Below are 13158 nucleotides of genomic sequence, written 5' to 3' on the forward strand. Positions count from 1 at the left end.
TCACCTTAAAAAGATGTCGAATGCAAAATGGTGAATCATGGTGAAAATCATGCTGAACGCAGTTCGCCATCCTAGCATTGAATACACTCTCATCAAATCACAGTGAAAACCCCATTGAAATACACCAGCAAATTGCAGCGAGCATGAAACTGAGAACTGGCCGGCATTCACTGTTCGCTTCCTCGCAAACAGTGAGCATTGAATAGGGTGAATCAGATTTTCAGTGAAAAAGATTCACCGCAAGGGGTGAAAACAGCCCGATTCGCCGAAAGAAACTTTGAATCGGGAGCATTAACAATAATTTTAAATAGAATCATGCACTTTTTTTCTCTGTCTTGTTGGTATAAAGTAACTTATATTTATGTTTGTCACTACTGTGTTCAGTTGAGTTTACCTTGGCAGTAGATAATATAATCAAATAAAAATACCTAGCGCCTTTTGTCCCTCTCATTGTTGAATTTTCTATATCTTTGACATTAAAGTTGAGACATGAAGCTACAACATGTAGCCTCAACCGTGTCACGATATTACTGTATTAGAGAATTTTTGTCCCAAGTTATCCACATTAAATATATACCAACTATATTAATATAAAGATTACATTTAAGCTTCATTTTAAATTGCACACATTAGTGAGGGTAATAACTTTTATTACTTTCCTGGTGCTTGCCAGGAAATGAAGCTGAAGGTATTGTACTATGTACTATTGAGGCTCTAAAATGTTCCACACATTGGGCGAGATACTAAGCCTTAAAAAGTGATAAAATGGAAAATAATAAACCATCAACCAATCAGCTTCTAACTGTCATGTTTAAAACACAGCCTGTAATGTGACAGATAAGAGCTGATTGATTGGTTGTTTATCAGTCTCCATTTTATCACCTTTCGAACTTAGTACATATATATATATATATATATATATATACCATTTTATCACCTTTCAAGCTTCGTACATATATATATATATATATATATATATATATATATATATATATATATATATATATATATATGCAGTCACAATGATGGCCAGCACACCTCAGCAAGCTCCAACTTCAATGGTGCATTCCCTGGTTTTCCTGCCGGTATTCCAAAATTCAGATTCCTTCTTAGGGCGGCACTCACTTATTCAAGAAGACACAAACTCATGGAGTACATGGTAGCCGGCACCGTTTGATGACGTGGAGACACGGTACCGCCGTGATCCGGGCATCCCTGGCATCCTCGTGCACTGGGGGTCGGGTATGTATAAATTGCTTGTGTTTGCATATGATATTTTGTATCCTGATGACGGAGTGTGATTAAAGCTCCGAAACGTAGATTTCAATTACTCCATGAGTTTGTGTCTTCTTGAATAAGTGAGTGCCGCCCTAAGAAGGAATCTATATATATATATATATATATATATATATATATATATATATATATATATATATATATATGTGTATATATATATATATATATATATATATATATATATATATATAATTTTGCCTACTCACTCAATAAAATATAACTCTTATTTTGTTTTGCAGTTTTGAGTTCAATATTTATATAGATATTCAAATAGTAATATTATTTAAAAAAAACCTTTTTACAGAACAATCAAGAATTCAGGACTCAGAAGCATACAGCCAAGGGCGTTTTCCAAGAATCCACAATTGCACTATATGTAAGTAGAGACTTTCATTTTTTTTTTCACCTGTTAGTTTAAGTATTCATCTGTAGCCTTATTCATGTTTCACTGCATTTCTGTATTTACCTATGATTAATATTTGGTGAGAAAAACATTTAAAAAGGAGATAACATGAGTATTTCTTATGTAGTATACACACTCACACACAAATGAAAATACACACATACAGATGTGTCCTCTTACACCCATCCCCATATCAGGCTATTTGGAGTTCCACTGACTTGGCGACTTAGGCTATAGTCTATAGGTTGACAGTGTCTATGTTGACAGTCAATAGATTATATCAACTATAGGTCGATAGTGTCTATGTTGACAGTCAATAGATTATATCAACTATAGGTTGATATTGTCTATGTTAACAGTCAATAGATTGACACTGAGGAGGTTGACATAGACAAAAGGTTGTCGCAAGCAAAAGGTCAACATGTCATTAGTTGACCCCAGTGGTGTCTCCAGAGATGGAGCTCAAGCACAGTTTGAAATTCAAATAAGGGAGTCACACCAAATTAAATTCCAAACTGACTCACTGGCAGTTGTTGTGACTCCCCTATTGAAGATTTTGAACTATGCTGCAGCTCTACCTCTGGAGCCACCACTGGTAGACTATATATACCATAACCCTTAATCTGCTACTTTGTATCAACTCTTTTGCAACAAAATGCCAATCATATGTACCTAGGGGGCTGCGTATCAAGCAACGAAGAGTAGATATGTGGAAATTAGTCTATAGAAACCAATTAGCTTTGAGGAAGCATTCATCAAGTACATTCTAGAACAGGTAGATGCTGTTTGTTTCAGTAGCAACTGTGCATACGCACATTGTAACACATGCACTGCAATAGTGTTTAGGGTTTCTCGCACACATGCAGTAGCAAAAAGTCCCTCAACTTCATGAACATTGGCATTGTGGATGAGGTTTGACTCAGAATCAGGGCTTTGGTGTTTTCAATTGTGATGTTTGTCAATATATATAACACTTTAAACATAAAAACAACGTTACGACCATGTTTTTAGTTTTTTTTGGGATCTTCTTAGTACAGTAAGTTGATAAAATCGGTTGTAGGTGGAACTGCAGGGAGACTCCTATTGTCCAAGCTGTAAATGTATCAAACCTTCTAAATATAAGTAATAAGTAAGGTATACACATGGGCAATTGTGTAGTCTCTACACATTGAGGTTGAGATTGATTAACTAATATGTACACGTGTATTTCTAAGTATTCATAATCAGTATCACTATTATCATTACAGTTTTACTAATTCCCATGAACACAGAAATTAATTCGTCATAAAATAAAACATAGCTCTATTGCCAGATTGCAAGCTCAGTCTTTTGTTCTCTATGTTTAAATTAATTTGTTTAACAGCACAAGTTTGTTGTGCATTAATTCACTTTTGTATTTTTAAACAACACATAAATCACATCCAAGTGAGAAACATTTATCTCTGTCCACCCTAATGCTAATGTCCACTGTGGTGGGAATGAACTGCCTTCCTCCTCCTCCTCCGCTGCTGCGGCTTTCGCTTCCCAGATAGCCCATTAATGTACAGAGCAGAATTTCTTTCTTTTTAATTTCCGCTCTTGAAGTTGTCCAGTTTTGTCACCTGAATAAGTGATCAAAGCTTCAGTGATTATCTCATCATCTCACAGCACCAAAAAGTCCGTTACACCTATCCCAGTGCACATAAAAATTTCATTAACTTTTCAAGCTTTTTTTTTGCCACGGATGATCACTCAAAATTGAAATAAAAGAAAAAATAGATTCTCTCTCCGCATGCTGAGATATTGAAGGATTTATGACACTTCAGAGTATAAGTTAAAGCTGGCTATCTTTAATTCGCTTTGTTATCCTGCAAAACTTTACAAACACCGTTTTGTTTAAGGAGGATGTAACCAATAAATCTGTATAATGGAAACTGCTTGCAGTGCATACAAAAATGATATACAGTAAGTCTTCCTATGATTACTGTAATACCATCAGATGCTTTCTAGAGGAACTTTTATACCGTGCATGTGATGTATATGTATCTGTTAAAGGTCTCTATAATGCTTCGAACTTCAGAATACAAAATGTGGCACTACATAAATTAAATGTGAATGTTGCAGTGTTATGCATACAGTGAGTGGGGGGGTATGCAATCTCCCGCCGATATTCCTGACAGGGGAAATAGCGGCTGGGCCCTAGGAAATGATGTTTTTACCGACATAACGGCCGTGGATTGTTGTGTTCCCAGCCGCAGATCAACAATCCAACGGCCGTTTACACGGACACTCCCACTTTTCATCGATCATCAGACAGGACATTGAATCCCACCTGCCATCTTGCTGTCGGGCAAAACACAAACGGGTCCGAATCACGGCTGTCAGAAGGGATCGACACCCGTGATCCGGGATTGCATAACCCCCAGTATATCTAACTACCGTAATACAAATCCCACAATTAAAATCTATAGCTGAAGAAACAAATAATATTCTGATATCAAATACCTCCTTAAAAATGAAGCAGAGGCATCTGGGTGTGGAATTTCTGGAAAAAAAAACCAAACATAAAAAGACGCATACCAATAATGTAGTGTAGTATTTAGTGATCACCATCAAAAGTGCAGAAAAAAAGTAGTGTGTGTGCCATGGATAAAATCTGTATGGCTTATCTGATTCAATAATCAATTCCAATGAGACCAGGGTAACCTTTAATTCTTAATGGTTGGAAATTTTAGGAGTGTGGACATAAATTCATTTACAAAAATGACAAAAGATAATAGAGTGTATAGTTAATCAGGACTCAGCAATAATATATATAGATCGAATATTTTAGTCATGATCATGTATAATAGATAGCATGTGTAATCTTTTCTGTAGACACCTCAAGTGTAGAACATCATACATACAGGTGCCTAGATGGAAAGTCTCATTACTAATGAAAATAGACCCACCAGTAAACTTTAATACAGAAACAACTAGCAAGGGATAAAATACCAAAGCATGCCTATCTTATAAAATGTCCATTAGGGTTCGGTATTTTCATGTCTTTATACTTATAATAGAGTCCCAATGTGTTTCATCCATCAAGACTTCCTCAGAGATAATGCATTTTGCTGGTGATCACTAAATACTCCACTGTTTGTATTTTTCAATGTTCATAAACACACACACACATACAGGCAAACACTCAGACAGTTTTTCTACAAGCAGTCATTTGGATAGCTATTTATATTGTGTAAATGTGACTTATGTGGGCATGAATATATATTTGTTTTGTCTCCATTAACAAGACACTAACTCTTTTTCTTTAATCTTATTAGTCATCCTTTTGTTCTTCTACTTTTACTGTATGTACCTAAAAGCTAATTTGCCCCTTTACACACTAGGGCAGTTTCTGTTCAGCTTATACCTTTGGACATTTTCTTAGCAAAAGTTGAGGTGTTTCTTACAGAACCAATCATATTTTAGCTAGTATTTATTTTGTGAATTCTATAGATAGAATGTAATTAGTTGGTATAAGCACCTTCTGCACCTGACCTCTATAAAAGTTTTGAAACATCTCCCCCCAAGACATATGTCCATATAAAATGTAATATGCTGTAGTGTAGTACTATAATCAGCACACCTATCTCTAATAATATTCTGCTTCTTTGAAAATACCAGTAATCTGATTCGCTGTACATTAGGTGATTGTTGTTATTATTGTTTCTGTCCTCTTCCAAACTAGAGAGATAAAGAGGGTGATTCACTTGTTTTATCAAGCTCAATCTTCCATTTTAAGCAAAAAGAGATTAAGAGGCGATATTCAATTTTTTTTTTATGTGGCTAAACTAAGGGAGGCACTCCAAAAAAAGTATAGTTTGTGTGACCAAACGGGTCACTTTTTGCATATTTTAGCTCACCGCCCCCAGGGATGGTGAGCTGAAATGTGTCTCCCCAGGGCTAATCGCGCCCGATTGGAGCAACAATTGAATTGCTCCATTTATTGCCTTACAGTGCCGGCCAAGGGAAATACCAATTGAATTCCACTTAGTGAAATTAACAGAAAGAACATAAAAACTGATAACAAAGAGCTGCAAATCAATTAGCCAATAAATAGTTCTTAGCAAATTTCACCATGTAGTAAACAATGCTATACCAGGAATATTTATTTCTTAACAGTGCATTACTTATAACACCAATTAGTTTTAGCCTTGACTAATGTATAATTTCTTTTAATCCTCGTGTTCCAAATAATGTTGTACTTTGTACAACCACATATTGATTTTTCTAACTCTAAAGACTAAACATTTAGCATTACAAGTTAAACAGTGTAAATATGTCCTCATGAATACAAACAGTCATTTAATTGAATTTGATATCGGACTTCAGAGGTTCATAAACTTTACTATAAAACAAACCCCTAAACTTTGCCTTAGTTTCTAAGATTAAATCACTGTTAATTTGGGACAGATGATGCTGGGTTTTAGGCAGTGCAACATTTTCTTACCAGCTCCTTATTAAAACCATTACAGCTAAGAGTGAATGTGAGTTCGTATTCAGCATAAAAGCAAAAACAAGTCTCAGTAAAGTGACAGTAATGCACATATGCCTCTTTGATTTTCATGTCAATTTGCTCAAATTTGTGTTGACGTAAATTTAAAACATTAATAAACTCCTTCTGCTCCAGTAGAGGAGCTTTACTAAAGTGTCCTCTTACCCACCAGATAACCTTGTATGTATTGGAAAATCGGTACTAGATGTACCAATGGGCCAAGCACAGAGGTGCCAATTTATGTTTTTGCTGGTGGGTGCTCAAGCCTGTTGAAAGGCTCAACAAGCAAATACAGTGGCCCTTGCATTGGGACTCTGGAGTTAGGGGCACGTGGGTGCTCATTAATTCCTGTGGGTGCTCGGGCCCTTGAGCACCCACAGAATCGGCACCTATGGCCAAGCAAACAAGTGTGCTCAAGTGCGGTCTCTATTGAAGAGTTTATCAACCCCTGGGAGTGTTGGAAGTTGTAGTTTTTCCAGTAGCCACTAGCAGGAGCTGTCTGATGATGTGACTAAAGTACATGTGTCAGTTATTAGTTGCCTTCCGTTTAAGGTAATGGACAACATGACTAAATCTAATTCTGCCCTGGCACTTCTTTTATAGAATACCAAGACAACAGTACAAAATAATGCTGCAAAAGTAATACAAGTGAATTCAAAAGCATTTTATTTGCAGCCAAGATTATCAGTTCAAAAACAATATGCTTTTCTTATTTTAAAATATGTGCTGTAGACTGCCTGCAACAGGTCAGAGATCAGGCAAAGTGCAGGATTTTCTATCTTTGCCTTTCTACAAAACATTTATATTCTCATTACAAGCAGTGATTGAAATGGAGGTCTAGAAGTGCCGGTTTTGAAAATGTAAGTGATTGGAATATGATAATACAGAAGCAGTGGTGGTACAGTATCACATATTGCGGTCCACGTCTACTTAGTAGGTGCTTGATACATCATTTTGTAGAATTTGATTGGTTGCTATAGAAAACACTCCATCACTTAGGGGGGTATTCAATCTCGGCCGCTATTTCACCCGGGGGAAATAGCAGCCGCATTCTATTCAATGCTACCAATTCCGACAGGAAATAGCAGCGGCTGTCTATTTAATGCTGCCGATTTCCGACAGCAGTTAAGGCAGATTCCAACAAAACAGATCTGACTTTAAAACAAATTGGATTTGTTCTGTATAAATGGGCGCGGATTGTCTAATTCATGCCCGTTTTTAAAAAAATCTGAAATCTGTTTCATAGACATGCCCACTTTCCGACACTTGACAGCTGGAACATAAAATTCCAGCTGTTGAGTTTCAGTCAAGCTGGGTGAAAACAGCCCAGGATTCCAATTGTCAGGACGTCCTGACCATCGGAATTTGGGATTGAATGTCGCCCATAGTGTCTTAGTGTCTATATTGCACCAAGTACATTCTGACACTCATTGCTCTCATTGATGATGGGTTGAGGGAGAACCTCCTGAGCATTATTTGAAATACGATTCTGATTCTCTCTTCCCTACTCAGTATCCATCTATACTTACACTCTACCATGCACCAGTATTTCAAAATGTGCATTGTACAGAACCAAGCCATTTGTTCTATTGGCTGTATGTAAACTACACCTGTAATCTGTGTGTGTGTGTGTGTGTATAGTTTTCTGAAATGGATTAAATGTGCATATTAAAAATGTAACTACATTTTATTGTGACTTTTCACAAATAATTATGTTGAGATGATCTTATGTTGTACAGATGAATACACCATTGCTACAGTCATTCCACACAGCCCTTCTTAGTATGCCATGCCCTTTGTGACTGAGCTAGCATAGAGCATCTCTTTCACTAGAATGTGCAGCGTACGTGCACAAATTAAACAATCGGATCCAAAATAAATGCTTAACAAGATTGATTAATTTGGTATGCGACACCTCTACATCTGTGTGCAAATGATTCTGTATATGAAGTGGTAGGAGCCAGTCCTGTTTTTCATGCCAAGTTCTATATTGCTTCATATTTAATTAAATAATTAATTAATTTAAAATTAATTCCTGTGCAATTGAAAGTTGCAGTCTGAGCTTCCTGGTATAGACAGAGTGGTGTTTTGTTGCATCTGTGGTGCCAGTAAGACTCACGTGTGCCGGTTATATCGCTCTGCATGATATATTGAGTCTTCGTGTATGAGGACACATCTGTAGCTATGTCAGTGCATCATTACTTACAGTACAGCTGGAATTGTTTTGATTTATTTAAGTTGCATTACAGTTACTTTACGGGTTTAGCACTTCTTTTTATTATCTTGTTTAATGGCCTTGTAGTTCTCTTCGTGAAGCTGTGTTGGTTTCAGTAACACATTTCATTCATTGTTAATGGGTCGGAATGCCATCTTGGCATTTTCCTTTTCTCAAGTGATTACCATGTGAACAGCAAAGAGTTGTAATTCCAGGTATCTGAAGGACAGATTATTATTGTCTGTAATGAGCATATTATCGAGGAGACACAATTAGTGCCGTTGAAATAAGACAAATTTTTGCCATGCGTGAAGACATGGTATTTAACACTTCCCTTCACAACTGATTTAGCGGACTACTGTACATCCCAGCACAATCTTTCATTAGTCGCTTGCACAAAATAATATCATTTTAGCAATAAACCTGGTTATTCATCAATATATAAACCTATGGCAGCAAACTCATTTGATAAAAAGTAAACAAAATAGCAAAATATATTTTTGAAAAATGGGCAGATTAGTGGATCAACAGGAAAATGGTTTAGATGTATTTGTAAATACCCCAGTTCACTGCTGAGCGATCATCAATTTCCTACTAAGAATATTAGCCTGTGTACTCAAGCTTGCAAGAATATGATATGATGCACAGGAATGTAGCACAGTGAGTCATTTTATGGTGACATTAGTTAGTGTCTAGCAAACAGTTTCCCTTCTACTGGGCAGATTACTTTGATTTGTAACCGTCATAAATGATGAAAATGTATTAACAACAATATATTATCATGATCCATTAACCTCTAGATTGTTTTGTATGACTATTTGATAGCATTTAACTGGTAACAGAGGTTTCAGAGTATAGTACAGACTAGATGAAAATATACCTATCCCAATTCAAGTGGTAAATAATAAACACCACATTTATTATCATATCACTCATATGAGTTATAAACATTTCTACCTTTTTCAGATTGCCACAATCACCTGAGTTATTAACGTGTCGACCTGGAAGGTGGCTTAGTCTGAAAGGGTCCCAAAAAAAAAAAACAGGTCAAGCAGCCGGGCAATCCAATGCAGTTAATAACCATCTTTAGATACAGGAATGACCTGGGTTACTGTTAAAGCTTGAGGAGTCCCGGATTTCCCTGTGCTCGGAGATGGTGTCATCTCCAAGTGCGGGCAGAAGAGAGACTGCATCTGTTTTCAGTGTAAAAGGTGCTGATCTAGTAATAACCCAGGTTGGAACCACAGTGTTAGCGGAGTATGACCCTGGGTGCATCTGGGTGGCACCTGGGTTCAAAATCCTAGGTCATACCCAGGACTTTATTCTGAAAATGAAATGCTGTAAAATATATTTTTATATATTTATTTCTGTGTACACCACACGGTCTTTTTAATATTGGAAATCCCCCTGCTATTTATACTTTGTATATACTAATAAATGTATTCATTTTTAATTGCGGCATACCATTCATTTTAGCGCAGTTTATCTCTGCCTGCTGTTTGCTCCTCCAATGTGGTGCATACAGTTGTTGGAGCGGAACCATGGACCATAATTTCCAGCACAACTGTTAAACATTACCAGATTAAGAGCAGAGAGAGTCCATGTGTAGTCTCTGTTCTGGTCCTGTCTTCTCTGTCAGCTGCCACAGTGATGTAGAATTTGGCTTTGTTCCATTGATTTTCCCTGTGATTTCTATCTGCTGCGCCAGCCATTCTAGGACACCAGAGGGTTCATTATAATTAAATGCCCCGCATACCTTGGACCAATTAGAAATGTACCAATGCACATTACTATCTGCCAGCTAACCCAATGAGGATGACCATTTGCTATACAGAAGATTTTGAGTTTGGGCCACGTCTTCTATAATGTATCAAAGATAAAAGTAATTGCTGCAAAGACATTCACCTTCACTGTGACTTTTTGCCTGTATCCTCAAATTTACAGTGAAAATATACCTTTCCTTGGTAACTTCCGATGAAATGATTGCAACTTGAAGATCAATTTCAGAGGCTGCAAATAGTTTTCTCGTACAACTTGGGTTTAAAAAAGCAAACAGGAAAAAAAAAAGCAAATTTTTCATCCTACAGCTCACATCATCTCCCAGCAGGGGTGAGTGAAAGTGTTTTGTGTCTCCATTTACAACCCCCTGCCCTCTGCCCATTGGTGCCTGCTGTGTTGAAGACATTTTTGTTTTTCTTCAAGACTGTAAGAAAACAGTTTTCATTCTTTAGAATGTTCCAAAGCAAAGTAGATCATATGAAACTGTGCCTTTGCTAGTTTAACCCAGATTGAACTTTTTATTAACCCCTTCATGACAGAGCCAGTTTGTGCCTTCATGACAGAGCCCTTTTTTTCAAATCTGACATGTCTCACTTAAGTGGGGATAACTTTTTTTTGCTTTTACTTATCCCAGTGATTTTGAGATTGTTTTCTCGTGACACATTGTACTTCAAGTTAGTGGTAAATTTGGGTCGATACAGTCTGTGTTTTTTTGTGAAAAATACCAAAATATCGTGAAAAAATTGAAAATTTAGCAATTTGCAAAATGTTAAATTTTCTGCTTGTGAGACAAATAATCATACCACTCAAAATAGTTAATAACTAACATAGACCATATGTCTACTTTATGTTTCCATCATTATTTCAACTTCCTTTTAATTTTTTTGGACACTAGGAGGCTTACAATATGAATAGCAAATTCTCAAATTTTCAAGAAAATTTCAAACACTGATTTTTTTAGGGATCAGTTCAGTTCTGATGTGACTTTGAGGGACTTGTATGTGAGACACCCCCATAAATGATGCCATTTCAAAAACTGCACCCCTCACAGTATTCAAAACAGCATTTTGGAAGTTTGTTAACCCTTTAGGTGTTTCACAGGAATTAAAACAAAGTGTAGGTGAAATTTCAAAATTTCTTTTTTTTTGCAGAGTTTCAATTTTAATACATTTTTCTAATGAATACAGTAGATTTTACTAGAGAAATGTGACTAAAAATTGATTCCCCCAATTCTTTTGTTTTCAAAAATATCCAATATGTGGCCCTAGTGTGCACGTTGACCAAACCACAGGCTTCATAATAGAAGGAGCACCTACTTGATTTTGGAGCCTCCTTTTTATGAGATTTTTTTTTAGGCACCATGTAGGTTTCTAGGCACCATAAGTGCTAAAAGTTAGGAACCTCCCCCACAAGTCACCCCATTTTGCAATCTACACCCCTCAGGGAATTCATCTAGGGGTATAGTGTACATTTCAAACCCCCAGGGGTTTCACCAATTTTGGTACAACTGGGATGTGAAAATGGAAAATTACATTTTTTTACACAAACATGCAGTTCTGGCTCAAAATTTTTCATTTTCACAAGGTATGAAGGAGAAAAAGCACCCCAAAATCTGTGCCCCAATTTCTCCCGAGTACGGCAATGCCTCACATGTGACCAAAAAATACCAGTTGGGTGCATGGCAGGACTCAGAAGGGAAGGAGTGTTTTTTGGATTTTGCAGCACAGATTTTGGTGGAATGAATGGTGGGTGCTATGTTGCACCAATACAGTGGAACCCCCCCACAAGTCACCCCATTTAGCAAAGTACACCCCTCAGGGAATTCATCTAGGGGTATAGTGTACATTTCAAACCCCCAGGGGTTTCACCAATTTTGATACAAGTGGGCAGTGAAAATGAAAAATTACATTTTTTTACACAAAAATGCAGTTCTGGCTCAAAATTTTTCATTTTCAGAAGGTATGAAGGAGAAAAAGCACCCCAAAATCTGTGCCCCAATTTCTCCCGAGTACGGCAATGCCTCACATGTGACCAAAAAATACCAGTTGGGTGCATGGCAGGACTCAGAAGGGAAGGAGTGATTTTTGGATTTTGCAGCTCAGATTCTGGTGGAATTTTGGTGGGTGCTATGTCGCATTAGCAAGACCCCCCAAGCACCAATACAGTGGAACCCCCCCACAAGTCACCCCATTTTGCAAAGTACACCCCTCAGGGAATTCATCTAGGGGTATAGTGTACATTTCAAACCCCCAGGGGTTTCACCAATTTTGATACAAGTGGGCAGTGAAAATGAAAAATTACATTTTTTTACACAAAAATGCAGTTCTGGCTCAAAATTTTTCATTTTCAGAAGGTATGAAGGAGAAAAAGCACCCCAAAATCTGTGCCCCAATTTCTCCCGAGTACGGCAATGCCTCACATGTGACCAAAAAATACCAGTTGGGTGCATGGCAGGACTCAGAAGGGAAGGAGTGTTTTTTGGATTTTGCAGCACAGATTTTGGTGGAATGAATGGTGGGTGCTATGTTGCACCAATACAGTGGAACCCCCCCACAAGTCACCCCATTTAGCAAAGTACACCCCTCAGGGAATTCATCTAGGGGTATAGTGTACATTTCAAACCCCCAGGGGTTTCACCAATTTTGATACAAGTGGGCAGTGAAAATGAAAAATTACATTTTTTTACACAAAAATGCAGTTCTGGCTCAAAATTTTTCATTTTCAGAAGGTATGAAGGAGAAAAAGCACCCCAAAATCTGTGCCCCAATTTCTCCCGAGTACGGCAATGCCTCACATGTGACCAAAAAATACCAGTTGGGTGCATGGCAGGACTCAGAAGGGAAGGAGTGATTTTTGGATTTTGCAGCTCAGATTCTGGTGGAATTTTGGTGGGTGCTATGTCGCATTAGCAAGACCCCCCAAGCACCAATACAGTGGAACCCCCCCACAAGT

At 37.4% G+C, this 13158-nt stretch overlaps 1 protein-coding gene across 4 annotated transcripts in view; it reads left to right on the plus strand.

Annotated features, from left to right (window-relative positions):
• Positions 1–13158, plus strand: part of NTRK3 (neurotrophic receptor tyrosine kinase 3) — a 572243-nt gene that overhangs the window by 158278 nt on the left and 400807 nt on the right. For all 4 annotated transcript variants that reach the window (XR_014473528.1, XM_083184207.1, XM_083184208.1 and 1 more), the window contains exon 4: positions 1601–1672. Coding sequence is in view for 3 of the 4 variants with exons in the window: in XM_083184207.1 (XP_083040333.1) it covers positions 1601–1672 (72 nt within the window). In the remaining variant the exon portion in view is untranslated. The remainder of the gene's footprint in view (positions 1–1600; positions 1673–13158) is intronic.

The sequence above is a fragment of the Crinia signifera genome, chromosome 4 (assembly GCF_055691185.1).
Source record: "Crinia signifera chromosome 4, ASM5569118v1, whole genome shotgun sequence".
In the NCBI taxonomy this organism is placed as follows: Eukaryota; Metazoa; Chordata; class Amphibia; order Anura; family Myobatrachidae; genus Crinia; species Crinia signifera.